The sequence below is a fragment of the Nicotiana attenuata genome, unplaced genomic scaffold (assembly GCF_001879085.1).
Source record: "Nicotiana attenuata strain UT unplaced genomic scaffold, NIATTr2, whole genome shotgun sequence".
Classification (NCBI taxonomy): domain Eukaryota; kingdom Viridiplantae; phylum Streptophyta; class Magnoliopsida; order Solanales; family Solanaceae; genus Nicotiana; species Nicotiana attenuata.
The window spans coordinates 170,107-186,488 of NW_017671906.1; the positions used below are offsets into that span (position 1 = coordinate 170,107).

Consider the following 16,382-nt stretch of genomic DNA (forward strand, 5'->3'; position numbering starts at 1 on the left):
GAGGTCGAGACTTATTTATCTACTGGTTTGATCGTACTTATTTCTTTCATATATACTTTAGATTTTTTGGTTATTAATTAGTATTTGACTAAATCACGTATCTTTAAAACCATAAATCAAATTTAATTGTTACTCGTATTTTCGAGGTAAACATGACCTTTGTGGAAAGTGCATATTGCTTCTTCTAAGGATCTTTCTAATCAGACGATGCATAAATTATTTACCTCAGCTCAAGTTTTTCATGACTTTCTCGGACGTCAAATGCATATACAATCAAACTTCTCTATAACAGCCTCGTTTGTTCCGACTATTTTTGTATGTTATAGCTGATAGAATCTATGTACAAATCTAACCGAGAACACAATTGCATGTGATTAGAAAGAAAATCAGTGTAGAGAGAAGAAGAAGACGAGTGAGGAAGAAGATGTATTCATATCTGTGTAACTAACTATGTTAATACATAGTGTTGGTTATATACATCTGGCTCACACAAGTCACGTGTGTAAAATAGGTGTAAAAAGACTAAAATACGCCTGACTAACTAACATAACTACCATATGGCTAAAATACCCTACTTTAATAATAGTGAAGTGCTGTTATATACGTACACCACGAAGAATTCGACATGATTGTTACTTGAGAAACAGATTATTTCGACTCTCGAATCAAAACAAAATAATTTGGAGAAAAGAATTAAAGGACAAATTATACTCACATATCTTTGTATTAATAAAATTACCTTTCATTATATTTGTTTGTAATTGCTGCTGTTTAATTTTGATATTCTCAATTCGTCGCGAACAACTATATGTATCGTACATATAAATTTTTGTGACATTAGTTATGAATTTATGATGCGAATCTATTAGCCAGCAGGCACATCCTACCTTATCACAGTGTGATCTCTATCTCGGACTCTCGGTCTAATGCTAAGCCATCGGTCCACTTCTACAGAATTATGCTTTTTAGGAAAGTTCAATCGTTGAACTTTCTTCACCTGAAACTTGCTCACGCTAAACCTATTTGCGGCTGTCCATCTTATAGCCTTCCCAAACAATCCTATACTCATACATAGAATCGGTCAAAATCTTGGTCAATTACTCCAAGTGGATAGCTCCAATAAACACAATCAAGCAAAAATCCTCCACAATCTTAATTGAAAATGGCAGGTAAAGAACCAGTTATCATCACAGACAAGGAAGAGATGAGAAAATGGACAAGAACCATGAGATCCAAAAACCATACAATTGGCTTTGTCCCCACTATGGGTTACCTTCACGACGGCCATCTTTCTCTAGTCCAAGAAGCACAAAAACATACTGACCTTATAGTTGTGTCCATTTATGTAAATCCAGGTCAATTTTCACCCAATGAAGATCTTTCTACATACCCTTCTGATTTTCAAGGCGATATTCAGAAACTCAAGTCTGTTGCTAATGGTGTTGATGTTGTATTCCACCCCAAGAATTTGTATGACTATGGGAATTCTGAAATGGGACTAATTAGGTCAGCTGAGAATGAGGGTTTAAAGGTAGTATCTTGTGTTGAAGATAAAGGGATGGGGCATGAAACTTGGGTTAGAGTTGAAAATTTGGAAAAAGGGTTGTGTGGGAAGAGTAGGCCAGTTTTCTTTAGAGGGGTTGCTACTATTGTCACCAAGTTGTTCAATATTGTTGAGCCTGATGTTGCTGTCTTTGGCAAGAAGGATTATCAACAATGGAGGATTATTCAGAGAATGGTAAGCTTACTAAAAAAGAGTTCCTCTTGTTTGTTTAAAAATGTTGGATTGGTTTGTAGATGATCTTAGTTGCGCTCGGTGTTTGCATCAAATTAATGAAATTTAACTCTAAGAAAAGCACTACTTACAAGTTGAGGTAGTACATTATTTAACAGTAGTTAAGTGATCAAATTTTATGCTAAAAGACACATGTTACGCGTAATATAGTTTTGGTGAAAACGCAAGTGCAGATAAGTTTCTTCCTTGTGTGGATAAAGCAATCCAATATGGTCATATCTGCCCTGCTGAAAGTAAAGCGGCTTATTGGGGAATGTTGTTGAGATGTTGTTTGGTTTCTGTTTCTTTGCTAGTCTTAATCAAGCAGCATACTTCAGAGCTGAAGTCTGATGTGATTTTAAATTGATAGTCTCAAAGTAATTCTGTTTCAGGTTCGAGATCTTGATTTTGGGATAAAGGTGATTGGTTCTGACATAGTACGAGAGCATGATGGCCTTGCAATGAGTTCCCGCAATGTGAAACTTTCGCCTGCGGACAGACAAAAGGTGCTTCTTCTATTATCAGTATCTCTTAGCACGATGAAGGAACATGAATTATGGCAAACATTAGCTTATTCAGAATCCAGATGTATGGGACAATGCATACGCAAAAACTGATTTCTTGCTAAGGCTCTCTCTTATTGTTGTCTGGCATTTGTGCTAATTGAAACTTTTTTGCTTTTTATACTCTTCCACAGGCTTTGTCTATTAGCCGAGCACTGTCTAAAGCCAAAGTTGAGTCAGAAAAGGGACAGGTCAACTGCGGAGAGCTGATAAATTCAGCAATTCAAACCATAGATGAAGCCGGTGGAAGGGTCGATTATGCTGAGGTGAGAACTTAAACAATAATAATATCTTTCATATGGATATAAACAATAGAATACCAACTGAGAACTCAATCACTTTAGGAAGAATGGTATGATCTTGACAATTGTGCTTTCAATGTCCTCTAGCTGCAAGTTATATTTGCCAATCGGAAAATACACGAGTACTATTGACTTGTCAAGACGTATGACCAAGTGGCTTTTTAAGGAGTGAGTATCATAAAGCTCTCTCCAGTTACCTTTCCACCACTGCAATTCCAATGACATAAAAGTCATACTACTGTTTCCGTTACCCTCCTCTTAAACTAGTAGATATATAAAGCAATATTTTGTATGGTTAGCGTCTCAGAAGCTTTGTCCGGACAGTATCTGTGCAGTGTTCCATAAATGTTCTCACGTAGCAACATAAAAGGTTATGAATACAAAAAAAGTTTTTTTTCAAATGATGATTTCTTGGTCTGGTTGAAGGGGAGCCTTGGCGTAATGCTAAAGTTGCTGCCATGTGATCAGGAGGTCACGGGTTCGAGCCGTGGAAACAGTCTCTTGCAAAAATGCAGGGTAAGGCTGCGTACGATAGACCTTTGTGGTCCGGCCCTTCCCGGACCCCGCGCATAGCGGGAGCTTAGTGCACCGGACTGGCTGCCCTTTTTTATTTCATGGTCTGGTTATCTTGTTTACCTTATTGCTGACACCTTCTCTGCATCAGATTGTGGAGCAAGAAAGTTTAGAGCCGGTGGAAACAATCAAGAGACCAGTTGTATTCTGTGTAGCAGCATGGTTTGGAAAGGTCAGGCTCGTTGACAACATGGAAATAAATATATGACATGGAGCCACCAAATATATATACGATAACCAAATATAGAAAAACAGAGGTGAAGTACAAGTCCCTGGTTTGCAAGAAGATTTTGCAGTTTGTAAAAGCCATCTAAAAATGACTTTTCTCAAAGGAAGCCAACTGGAGAAGAAATGGCTTCAAGTGGAGGAATCATCTTTCCAACTGCAAGAAGAATACGGAGCACTTAGCTAGTCTTTTCATACTGCTCTACTATTGTCTTGGTTTCTTTTTTAGGGTGAGAACCAGAACCATCATTTACTGATTCTTCGACAAGTCTGATCATCCTCCTGACCTCGGCTATAAAATCATTTCTTTGTTCTGACGTTTAACTATCCCATTTATAACTCTCTTTTTTGAGGAACACGTAAAATAGGACATAGAAATGATGTTGCATTCGTTACCAGAAAATGCCGGGAGTCCTACAATGCTAGAACTTTTAAAATGAATTGTTAGGTGAAAAACTCCTTTCCAAAGAAATTTGTTACCACCAAATTTTAGAAAATGTCACTCCAAACAGGAAAAAAGGAGACTGATGTCAATAGTTTGGTACAAGGACAAAAATTCGACAGTTTTCAGATAAAATTTTGTTGTTTGATAGAGACAGAAACCTACCTCCTCTAGTTCGAACATTTTATAACTTGTACCTTCTTAATTAGCAGTTACGGCATGGAAATAAGGTGAGGTCTGGAACAGTTTGTCGAATAAAAAGATACTATCGCAAGCCAAAATAAACACTCACAACCAGGCAGTGCTCTAGAATTCTGTCCGGGCACCTTTCCAGTGGTTCATACAAGGGAAAAGGGCCAAGTATACCCCTTTACTTTTGGATATTGTTTAAATTTAACTTCCGTTATACTATTTGGTCAAATTTACCCCCACCGTTATGCTATCCGGCCAAATTTAACCTTACAATCAGCAAACTTTTAAAAATTAACCGTCAGTCCGTCAGGTGACCCAAAATACTCCCAAATTATTTTAATTAAGTCACTTATTCTTTTTCTCGATCCACTATTTTCGAATTAATTAGTATTTGCCTGCTTTCTTTATTGGAAAAAAGAAATAAGAGAAGAAATATTAACATAATACAACGGTAAGTAAACAAAGTATAGTAAATTGAAGAATCTAAATTAGGTAGCTTGTCTAAATTCCAAGAGTATTTACAACATTCCACATGAATTCGTTGCACCAAAGGTATGGAGATTTTGCAAGTATTAATGATAGAAGTTGAAGTTTCTTGGAGACTTTACATTGTCGAATTCAATGTTGCTTTAATCAAATGTCTACGCATCGTGCACTCTAAAGTTAGTCGATCGAACTCTATATTAACTAGACAATAACAAAATATATTCGAATATACATGTACATACATGATGATCAGCTGCACATAATACACAATAAATAGACCTATTGATGTCACGCCCCAAATTCGAGGGACATGACCGGCGCCCGACCGGGTAGCCCCAGCCAAGCGAACCTAGGTGCCTTCCCTAACCCCCATGTTACCCCATGTTTTCCTTACTCGATTATTCAAAGAATTTGCCAAATAATTAATTAAGAACACTTTTTAATTTACAAAACACATACATACTTACATAATAGTAATGAAATCACCAACTCGTTACCAATGTATGAAAACACGGATCTACACAAGTTTCTAACCCACATCTACTGTCTACGGAGCCTCTAAAAGTACAACAGGATAATATTGTATTTGTCGGTAACAAGGCTCCGGCTATACCTTACAAAAAATAAAAAAAAATAAAAAATAATAATAAGACTCCGAAAACAAGCGGCCTGAGCCACGCAGGGCCCCGAGAGGAAAGGGGCTCACCAAAAGGTGATGGAGGACGAACGGGAGCTACGATCGGTGGGCTGGAGTACCTGCTACGGATCCACCTACAATCATGTAGCGCCCCCGGCAAAAGGGACGTCAGTACATTTGAATTGTACTGGTATGTATAACAAACTTTACCCTGAGTAACCTCAAACCATATACGAATAACAAACAATAGAGGGAAACATCAATTGAATACACACAAGGAAAAAAAACAATCAAGGCAAACAAGTTGACAATCTCTCCTTTTCCCCATCATCATTTCCACATTTTCAATTTCTCAATGTTCTCATGTTTCATTTCAATAGTGATATCGATCACTTTCCACCCTTATTACCTCGGCCACCCTTATTACCTCGGCCACCCTTATCACCACAACCCACACCTTATTACTTCGTGTTGCGGCGCGCAACCCGATCCCACCGAGCAATCACAATTCACAAACAATAGCACAACAATAACAATTTACAAGGAGAACAACAATAAGTTTCAGGAATAACAACAACAAATCCTAATAACAACAGCAACACATCTCAAAGAACAACAACACAACTCACACAGAGTTTATATGACTATCAATGCCATTTCCATCTTTTTCAACAGCCCGTTGTACCATTTAAATCACAGCAATAATTTTCCACAGCTAGCCACAAAGGATGTTACCACAGTTATTTCAATATCACCAATTTCGATTCCTTTCCATCATTTATTCCACAGTTCTTACCACATAATACATTCGCAATTACAACTTGGTTTATTGCCATTTACTTGCACAACCAAATCGGACGTCTTAACCAACAACGTTTAAGGCACAACATTGACATGAATTCACAAATGGTTTACACAAGAAAACACATACTACTCACAAGAGTTTAACTTCACAACTAATCCATGAAGATATCACATACCAAGTATTTGGACACCAAGCATGGCGATTTTACAAAGGTTAAAGTTAGCCATACATACCTGGAGTTGAATCCCTTTTTAATTTCTACTTCCAATTCACCAAAAATCTAGCAACGGCAATATAGCACACAAATTAATACACATAGCTTAGAATTCAAGGTTCAAAATCACTACCCGAACATATTTAGGTTATTAACCCCTTCTTTGTACAAGTCTTTGCTCCCACCCAATTACTCCCACTAGGTTTATGGTTTTAATGGACATGCATGTATGATTTCAACCATTACAATTAAGAACCAATGCATGAGACTCCCCCCCCCCCCTAGTTTAAACCAGAAATTCAATGAAAAAGGGTTAGGGATTTTACCTGCAAGAAGAAGGGGAATGAAGATAAGCTTGAGATTTCCCGGCCCGGATGGTTTTGAAGGATCAAATTTTGGAGAAGATGACTTTCTCTCTCAAGACCCTCTCTTCCCCTCTCTTATTTTGTGCAGAAGGTCGTTAAAGAATGAGGGGATGGGTGTTTTTATTACAAAGGGGTCGGGTTTTAAAATTTAGAAAAATAGAAGCCGAGCAAGATCTGGGGTCGCATTCTGCGATCGCAGAATCGAAATGCGGTCCGCAGAGTGGACCGCAGAATTGCCCCCAAAACTCTGAGGGGTCTGTTTGGGTCTGCGACAGGAATGCGGTCCGCATTCCTATTATGCGGTCCGCATTCCTATTGTGCGGTCGCATTGTGCACCGCAGAACTGACCTTCACAAATCCTTGAGGAACTTATGCGACGATTATGCGGTCCGCATATTGATTATGCGATCGCATCATAGACCGCATTTTTCAACATTAATTTTGACAACTCTTCTGTTTCACTCTACGGCAGAAATGCGGTCCGCATATTAGATCTGCGACCGCATTCTGGCTGCAGAATTGCATTTTTTTGGAAAATTGATTTCTTTTGATTTTTACAAGCTTAGATCAATAGCAAGGGTCCGAACCGCGGCGCATTCCTAACACACATTCGGAGTCGACACCACAACATACTAGGTTTTGAGCCAAAAATTTTACGGGGCCTCACAATTGAATTCTATGGTATGTATATGGTTGAAAAATGAATAAAATTTTAAACCAATTCCAAACTCATTATCACAAGAAGAGAAGTGGGTGCATTGGTAATTAAAAATATCCATGAATAATTTGTATAATCTATTACCTTTAGCATTCACATCGGTAGTAATTTCTGAAAATAGTGGAGCAAGAAGAACAACAAATGATTTAAATAAAAGAAAATTAACGATAAGAGTAAATTTGACCGGATAACATAAAGTAGGTTAATGTAGACAAAATCCGAAAGTAAGGGGTATATTTGACCCTTTTCACTTCAATACAATCATACTCAGGGACAGAGGAATAAGCCCACGGGATATTGCTATCTCAATCAAAACAAGCCAGAAATATCAATAAAAGGCTATCGAATTCTCAACACACTCGACAGAAGCATATTTACGGCCACACAAAAACCAACAAAATATAGAAGAAACATGATGAAATCACACATAGTGAATTTATCACAAGCGGACCTCGCATAATCCTTTAAAATTTAAGTGGACTATTAACTTTCCCTGCAAAACAGCTTTTAAAAGTCCAATCATAGCACAAGATTTAAACTAGTTCACATATAAGGAGCGCAAGAAAAAATGATAGCATAATAATGAAGCCGTTCAAACAGAGAGGAGGAAAAGAAAGACGCAGTACACATATTTTCTCCTCTGGTTCCTTTGTTTCAGAGTCTTTTCCATCCAATTCAGAACCAACAAAATCAAGAATCACTATGTGACCTGGTGAACGAGGGAGACTCATTCAATAGTATACTCAAAAGAATTCACATTACAAGCTATACAGGCAGTGTCTCATGATACAGAGCATAGAACAAAAGATGTCACAACAAAAGAAAAAAAGAATTATAAGGAACTGACATGCCACTGCTACAAAGATTAAGTGTCACAATTTTCAATCAACATCCAGCCTAGTAAGGATGAGGAACCTCACTAATGACAATTGAAACCACCACATACTGACAAAACTATGATCAGAATCAAGGCGATAATAATTCCCAAGACTATAAGCTTGATCTTCATGTTCTGCAACCACATCTTCCTCCTCATTGTTGTTCCTTGTGTCCTGAAATCTTGTGCCTGCAACAAGACAAAATATTCACTTGAATATTTCATCCTCAGATGGAACAAAAAAAGAAAAACAATAACACCAATGCAAGTTCAGAAAGAAGGTAAAGGAAAAAAGAAACAATTAGGTGTAATGATGTAACAACAGCTCACAGGGTCCAGCCCACTGGAGCAAATAAATCATTACCAAGTTGCCAATGAAGTTAAGGGAAGGAGACCACTAGCCGTTGGCCTAATGGATTGCACAGAAAGCATAGTTTAACTAAGCGATCCTCAAAACATAAAATGTAAACCAACATAGCCGAATGATTGCCCGACTGTAGTTGCCAGGCTACTATTTGCTACTAATGGCCTGAGCATAACCACTAGAACTTTCTTTTTCTTTTTTTCTTGTTAAAGGTAATTAACCACTAGAAATTTCTTGCAACAGAAAATATGCAGCTAAATCATTAGCATATCCTTCAAATTCTAGGGAAGTAAACATATTCAAACCACTTTGAATTTGCTGAAACTAGTAGGCCATAGCATCTTGTCATGTGCTATCAATCAAACGAGGCAAACAAACTGATTTTTATGAGTTATGACTATAGCTTCTATTCATATATAACTGTGAGATTCATCCATCTACAGCTGAAGACTCAAATATTTCAGTAACGGGACATTGTATGGTCATTTACATACCTGTGAGCGGAGATTCTCAGTCTTATCCACCAAAAGTTCAATCTTCTCGCCACGATCAAGAACCTACAAGGACAAAGTTTTATCAGAAAACCAAATAAACCTACGGGTTCTAAATCTTCCAGGACCACGACAGTGATATGTCCTCTAAAACAGTATAATCCAATATGGAAGTCAATCTTCTCTACCTTTTCAATGTTTTCCATCATCACACCTTTAACTTCCGAAACCTGAGCCTTCACCTTTGCAAGCTTACTGATTTCCTCTGGATGGTCTATACAGTACTGCATTTGTTCCTTCAGTTTGGGCCTGTAAATTATTGTTTTGAATGAAGGCGCGTATCACTTTCAACATTAACATCAATAATAAAGGAGAAGGGAAAAGAGTCTGAAAAGAAAATGCAATTTACCCAAACTCCCTGTTTAAGCTGTTAGCAACAGCTGTAGCAGCCTTGCCTCCACCATATTTCTTGGTAAACTCATCTTTGGTTCTCTCTAGAAATGCAATTGGAATCTGTCTTCCAACAGATTCCACAGCAACAACACAATATGCTGTTTGTACAGAGGGTGTATAACAATGTCAGCATGAAAAACGAGGCGGAAGAAAAGGAGCATTACATATTATTTGTCATGTAATCAATCATGGACAGTAAGAGCATAGAAACAAGAATATGAAGAAAACAAAAAATTATCATGGACAGAATAACTTCCATACCGGAATCTGAGGAAAACAAAAATATAAAGACCGAACAAAAGGGAATCTTATCGTTCTACCTTATATTGACAAATTGTCCTAAGACCCCCCCCCCCCCCCCCCCCAATTGCAAGGATAGAGGGAGAGTCTACAAACTTCTTCGGAATACAGGAGAAACTACACTAATCAGATATGTTGAGCATTTCAATTTGAAGGAAAAAAAAATAAACCGTAGCTTGAGTTTTATGTTGAAATGCACAATACTTCATCTATATTGCTAATGTGTGCTTATTAACGCATTTTGCAAGCAAATAGACAAGCGCTTAAGGCCTGGAAACCTAGTCAGCAGATAACAATTACTATGGGTAAATCTAAAAGCAGCGTTCAGTCGCTTTCACAATTCAAAACAATCTCCTAGTTTACCTTATTAAATTACGACATTATGAAGTAAACGTACACTGTCATCTAATCTTGTCAAGCACAAGACAGAAGCAACTATAAGCTCTATTGAAGACACTAGCATGCTAATTACATGGAATATTCAATATCCCAATTAGGCATGCGTGATTTTTTATGTGTTAATAGGTCATGAAATCAAACCGATCTAAAGCAAATATAAGCATTAACTAGACTAATTACCAATATAATATATTACTTATCAGTATTCTACCAAGATCTAGACTGCACAATTTAGAAATCAAACACAGCAACAGAAATGAAAGAGATCCAAAGCAAAATTCTGCATTAGCTAAACTAATTACCAAAAAATTAAATTATATTTACTTATTACTATTAAACAGAAATCTAGACTAGACTATTCCAAAATGGAATACAGCAACAGAACAAGGAGAACACAGAAAAAAGGAAATGAAAACAAAAAAGATCCTAAAATAAGCAACGAAATGAAAGAGATCCAACGAAAACTTCTTCATTAACTAAACTAATTACCACAAAATATTTAATTATTACTACTCAGTATTTTATTAAGATCTAGATTGCAGTATTCCGAAATCAATCAAACGAAAATCCAAGGAAAACGAAATAGTGGTGCAGCAAAAAAAAGGAACATAGATGCATAGATGCTCGAATCAGGAAAATCAATTAACAAAACTAACAGAAGTGAAAAGAGGGAAAATAACTCACTGAAGCCGTCTTCGACGAGAAAGTTGAAAGTATGGCCATCACAGTTATAGGTGAACTTGTTATTAGAAGCAGGAAGTTTCTGGAGGCACTGTGAGGCTATACTAGTGAAATTACCCGTAAACTCAGTGTATTCAGCGAGGATCACAGTTCCTCGCGCAACGAAGCTGTAGATCAACGACTGTTGCCCCATTTCTCTTGGCTGAAACCAAAACCCTAGCTAGTATAGTAGAGTTCTAGAGAGAGAAAAAGAGAGAGAAATGGAAAATGTGTATGGTGTGAATGAAGATATAGAGGCAACGGCAAAAGATAAAAAGGGGAAGCGTGATGATGCGGGGGACGATATGAATTTTGATTTTTGGGAATGGAAGTTTCCTACTTCCTACTTTTCCTTGTGAAGAAAAGCCTTTGCTTTTGGGGCTTTGGGGGCTGAAATTTCTTGAAAAAACAATCCCTTCTGTCGCATGGAAATTAACGGATATGCCCCTGCCAAACTTATGCCGCTACTAATAAATTTTGTTGTAAAAGTTTGAAACGGATTTAATTTCTTTTGGTATTGATTACACACGGCTTGTAGTTAAACAAGGACATTAAATTTTGTATACCCACTTATTTTTCTTCGCATTTGGTCAAATTGGGATTATTTTGTCAAATACTTGAAAGAGAGAAGTAATACAGGTATACTCTATGTATTTTCTAGAAGCCATATTATTTTCTTCATTTCAAGGTTCTTGGGTGCAATTTGCAAGAGTCAATGCCAGAAATATATTACGGAAATCTACAACATCTTTTATAGTATTGGTTTGGATCAACTTATACATACTTGACTATTTTATGAAGTATCCATTATTTTTTATTTGGATAAATATTGAATAATTTAATCCATCAAAGTTTAAAAATAAGGGAAACTTACACAAATGTCCCAAATAAATCTCAACTTACCAACCTCTAGCCATTAGTCATAGACTTACCAAAACTAGCCAACAAAAATTGAAAAACCAAATAATAGGGTTCTTTCTCTCAAAGAATTACATGCAAAAATCACCTTTCATATTTTTAAGCGTGATTAGCAACATTAGATACAAGACGAAAAGGAAATTTCATGGACGGGGTAGCAAATAAGGTGATGAAATACAAAAATCTATACGATATTCCAAAAATCTAAACAAAAAAGGAACTTTTTCAATGAGTATAGTTGAAATTCATTGAAAATATATAGATAAGTCAATATAAAAAATTTGAGGAAGATTGGAGGTGATTTGAACTGGTTTTGTATCAAAATTCGTAATTAAATCGAGTTCAAAAAAGTCTTCTGCGACACATGTATCAAACATGTATCACGCATGTATCACACACACAAGTATACATGGATATACATGTGATACACAATTGATACAAATATGATACATATGTGATACACAAATGATACATAGTGTGATACACATATCATTTTTTTTTCATGTTCAGCTTTTACTTCGAATTTTCAATTCAAACCACCTCAAAACTTCACCAAATCATCCCAAAACTGAGATTCAAGCTCCTTAAGTTGTGCCCAATCTATTCTAATAACACCCACTCAAAACAAAGCAACAATTTGATATTTTTTGCTACAAATAGCTAATTGGCTAATTTGGCTAATATTAGTAATATTTTATCAATTGGCCAATTTTTGTAATGAGCTACTTATAAATGGACATAGCTGGTAATTTCCCTAAAAATAAACTATTTGATAACCGAAATCTACCTCTTTCAATAATGGTGTAGTATTAAAAGTATCCATTTTGCTAGTCTCATTTTCTATTTAGCATTATCTAAAAGAAAGTTAATATAAATAAAGTGCTAACATTGTTGATTATATATGTACAAGTGTGTAGGGTGTAAACTTTTTTTGCATTTTTCATTATATATAATTTATATTCAAGTTTTCTTTCTAAATAACTTGTTCACTCTCAATATACAAATTACATAAAATCCTAAGAAACTTCTGCAAAAGTATTTAGAAATATGCGGACTGCGGTAGGGGTAAATGAAACTATCCAAATTAATTTTGAAGATCAGGTATTTTTATTTTCTTAGTCAACTATTAGAATTTATTTTCTTTCTTGCACATCGCGTGAAACCATAATTTAGGTAAGGTGTTACGCGGAACATTTGAAATTTTCGCAATACTTACATGCCAGCCAAACCTGCTAACATCAAACCAGGTTTATAGCTTGTTTGGCGAAGCTGTAAAAATCCGCTTATTTTGAGAAGTGTTTTATTTTTAAAAGTATTTTTGATAAGAAGCAGTTTGTGTTTGACTAATTAATTTGAAAAGCACTTCTGAGCAACAATTAGTGTTTGGCCAAGCTTTTAAAAACTACTTCTAAATGTATTTTTCTCAAAAGCGCGTTTCAAAAAAGTGTTTTTGGAGAGAAACTATTTTTTTCTACTTCTCCAAAACTGCTTCTGCTTCTTTTCAAAAGCACTTTTTTTTTAAATTCCAAAAGCTTGGCCAAACACTTCAACTTTGAAGAAAAAAAATACTTTTTTGGGGAAAAAAAGGTACATCTAGGATTGGAAAAGTTTGGCCAAACAGGCTATTAATACTAGCATGCGTCAATGTGAAAATTGAATTTAAATTATAGACACTAATAAAAGTAAAGAACTTTTCATTATCACTAAATATAGTATCGTAATTTATTTTCTATGTCACATATTATATTTGTTATGAAAAACTGTTTCTTGTTACAAGTAAACGGACGTGAAAAATCTATACACCATCTGAGCATAAATTTATACTCTTTGAAAATTTGGTCTATAGTTGACAAATCTTTGAGTCTGATACTTGCATATTTAAAATAGATTTTAGATGATTCCTTAGCAGCAACGGATAGTACACAATTTTGGACATAATCAACATTCTTATCTCTAACTATCCCATTAAGTTGTCCTCCTTTTTGTCTGCTAAAAATGGTCTTGGCATTCATCTTGACTTTAAATTTGTATGGTACTTATTAACATAATATGAGGCATTAATCACGAGCTATGTATGGCGTTGAGTTTATCAATTATTATGGTCAGCTATAGAATAACCTTATGCAGCAGCTTCTAACTAATTTCTTACTTACATTCGCAGTTTCTTTGTGTTATACTTACCAAAGTTTTTTAATTAAGTTAATTCGAGAGATGATGGATCTAGAATTTTATTTTAAGTCTTGAAGGCTCACCACCACGCCTTTGGTTGTAGTAGTTATATGGACCTACCATAAGTAGAATTATTTTAAGTGTTTAATAATTATATGTACTGTTTTTTATAATAATGATGTTCGGATTAGTTTGTGCACACTTCAATTGTTTCACCACGTAAGATATTAATTAATCAGATTCTAGTCTTCAACTTCATATCTTAAATTTATTAATATAAGATCATTAATCAGGCAATGCAATATTTGCTCTCCTAAAAGTGCGATTGAATGACACAAGGTAGCCATTTTAGGGGTTGTTATTTAGAAATTAGCCAATTTGTCATGAATTTTAGTTTTTCAATTCAATTTTCCAGAACACAAAGTCCTGAAGTTAAGATTTTTAGTTTAAATTTATAGAACAAAATTAATATTGGCTAAATCCTAAATAACAGTCTAAAAAATGGTTGTTTGTGTACTTCTCCTTTTGATGAGTACTATTTGGTGTAACCAAAATGCAGATAACTGACGTGACATCCTAATTTGATCCTCAAATAACTCCACCGCACCAAGAACGTGACTTAATATTTAAGCCAGCATATGTACCAAATGAATATTTGATTAATGCTGATAACTATGCGTTAACTAACTAGTGCCTGCCTGCAAAATATTGTGTCCACATTCTAGTACTAACATTCGAGGAACGGAAAAATTTTTTTTTTACATACCTATACACTATTGGAAACTTTATTATCTTCCCTATCCAAGTTTCAATTTAATTACCTCATATATATATAAACTTATCAATTATATACACTTTAGGAATTAAATGAGTATCCCTTTATATTAGGAATCAACTGTTTCTCATCCTTATTCTCTCTCCCTCGTGGTCTCTCTCTGTCACGACCCGAATTTTCCACCATCGGGAGTCGTGATGGCGCCTACTAATGTGAGCTAGGCAAGCCAATTCTTTAAAACTAATTACCTCATTATCCATTTATTCCTTTTTATCAAACACAAAGCGATAACGTATAAACAGCGGAAAGTTAAATTAAGCGGAAGAAGATAAAGAAATGAAATATCGGGAATCTATGTCTATTACAATTACTCAAGCCTTAACCACCCAAAACCTGGTGTCACAGTGTCACAGACAGTCTAATATTCACTACACACAAAGTTTGAAGAAATAATAGTACACTGTTTCTGAAATAAGGAAAATGAAACAGGGAATAGAAGATAGAGGAGACGCCAGGGCCTGCGGACGCCTGCAGGTCTACCTTGGATCTCCGCGTGGATTGAGGTAGCCAACTGATCTACTGTCCGAGGTCAACAACACTGGGATCTGCACAAAAGAGAGCAGAGTGTAGCATCAACACAACCGACCCCATGTGCTGGTAAGTGTCTAGCCTAACCTCGGCGAAGTAGTGACGAAGCTAGACAAGACTACCACATAAACCTGTGCAGTTCAAATATATACAGCGAAAAAGAAATACAAAAGTAAACAAGTAAAGATGGGAGGGGGAAACATGCTTCGGGGAATAACAGGTAAAAAACAGAATATCAAGAGAATTATAAAGGGATCAAAATCCAACCACTAACAAGACTAAGGAAACAAAAGCAGATTTCACTTTCTTTTCACATCTTGTTGCAGGCGTGCAACCCGATCCCATTTCTCATATCTTGTGGCAGGCGTGCCACCCGCTCCCATTTCAAGTATCTCGTGGCAGGTGCGCCACGCGCTCCCATTTCATGTATCTTGTGGTAGGCGTACCACCCGCTCCCATTTTATTATATCTCGTGGTAGGCGTACTACCCGCTCCTATTTCATTATATCTTGTGGTAGGCGTACCACCCGCTCCCATTTCATTATATCTTGTGGTAGGCGTACCACCCGCTCCCATTTTATTGCCAACAATAATCACAAGGAATCCCGCCAAGGGAGGAATATTAGCAAATAAACATCCCAGCAAGGGAACAATGATATCTCAACAATATCCCGGCAAGGGAACAATAATATCCAAACAAACATCCCGGCAAGGGAACAATGATAATAATAACATGTGAGGCACAATAAACCACAACGGAGTCATAACAATTTGTAACACAAGACTCACAGGCATGCTTGACACCGACGTATAGATACTCGTCACCATGCTTATACGTCGTACTCCACAATTAACACGTAGCAAATAGACACAACTCCTAATCCCTCAAGCTAAGGTTAGACCAAACACTTACCTCGATGCCACGAACACAATTCACAATTCAATTATAGCTTTACCCCTTGATTCCACCATCAATTCGCTCGTATCTAGTCACAAGTTACTTATTTACATAAATAAACGCTAAATGAATCA

At 36.2% G+C, this 16,382-nt stretch overlaps 2 protein-coding genes across 3 annotated transcripts; one reads left to right on the plus strand and one right to left on the minus strand.

The window, feature by feature from the left end:
- The first annotated feature begins 852 nt into the window (after positions 1-852).
- On the plus strand, positions 853-3,761 carry LOC109210831 (pantoate--beta-alanine ligase). Of its 2 annotated transcripts, XM_019374301.1 has the most exons (4): positions 853-1,738; positions 2,167-2,280; positions 2,472-2,603; positions 3,304-3,761. In XM_019374301.1, exons 1-4 carry the CDS (start codon positions 1,163-1,165, stop codon positions 3,418-3,420), a joined length of 939 nt encoding a protein of 312 aa, XP_019229846.1. In that variant the 5' UTR covers positions 853-1,162; the 3' UTR covers positions 3,421-3,761. The 2 variants fall into 2 exon arrangements, with proteins under 2 accessions (XP_019229846.1, XP_019229847.1); XM_019374302.1 differs by lacking the exon at positions 3,304-3,761 and having other exon boundaries at positions 2,167-2,362; positions 2,472-2,549.
- A 4,232-nt stretch (positions 3,762-7,993) lies between these two features.
- Positions 7,994-11,296, minus strand: LOC109210829 (vesicle-associated membrane protein 722). The gene is made up of 5 exons (XM_019374299.1): positions 10,865-11,296; positions 9,438-9,579; positions 9,217-9,337; positions 9,032-9,094; positions 7,994-8,362 (listed from the first exon to the last, which is right to left on the minus strand). Exons 1-5 carry the CDS (start codon positions 11,052-11,054, stop codon positions 8,216-8,218), a joined length of 663 nt encoding a protein of 220 aa, XP_019229844.1. The 5' UTR covers positions 11,055-11,296; the 3' UTR covers positions 7,994-8,215.
- Positions 11,297-16,382: the final 5,086 nt, after the last annotated feature.

Excerpts from the sequence above, each read along its gene's own strand:
- LOC109210831 (XM_019374301.1), top strand. The coding sequence starts at position 1,163 with ATGGCAGGTAAAGAACCAGTTATCATCACAGACAAGGAAGAGATGAGA. Across the intron at positions 2,281-2,471 it reads CGCCTGCGGACAGACAAAAG|GCTTTGTCTATTAGCCGAGC; the intron begins GTGCTTCTTCTA and ends ACTCTTCCACAG. Across the intron at positions 2,604-3,303 it reads GAAGGGTCGATTATGCTGAG|ATTGTGGAGCAAGAAAGTTT; the intron begins GTGAGAACTTAA and ends TCTCTGCATCAG.
- LOC109210829 (XM_019374299.1), bottom strand. The coding sequence starts at position 11,054 with ATGGGGCAACAGTCGTTGATCTACAGCTTCGTTGCGCGAGGAACTGTG. Across the intron at positions 9,580-10,864 it reads TCTCGTCGAAGACGGCTTCA|CATATTGTGTTGTTGCTGTG; the intron begins GTGAGTTATTTT and ends CTGTACAAACAG. Across the intron at positions 9,095-9,216 it reads TGATGGAAAACATTGAAAAG|GTTCTTGATCGTGGCGAGAA; the intron begins GTAGAGAAGATT and ends TTGTCCTTGTAG.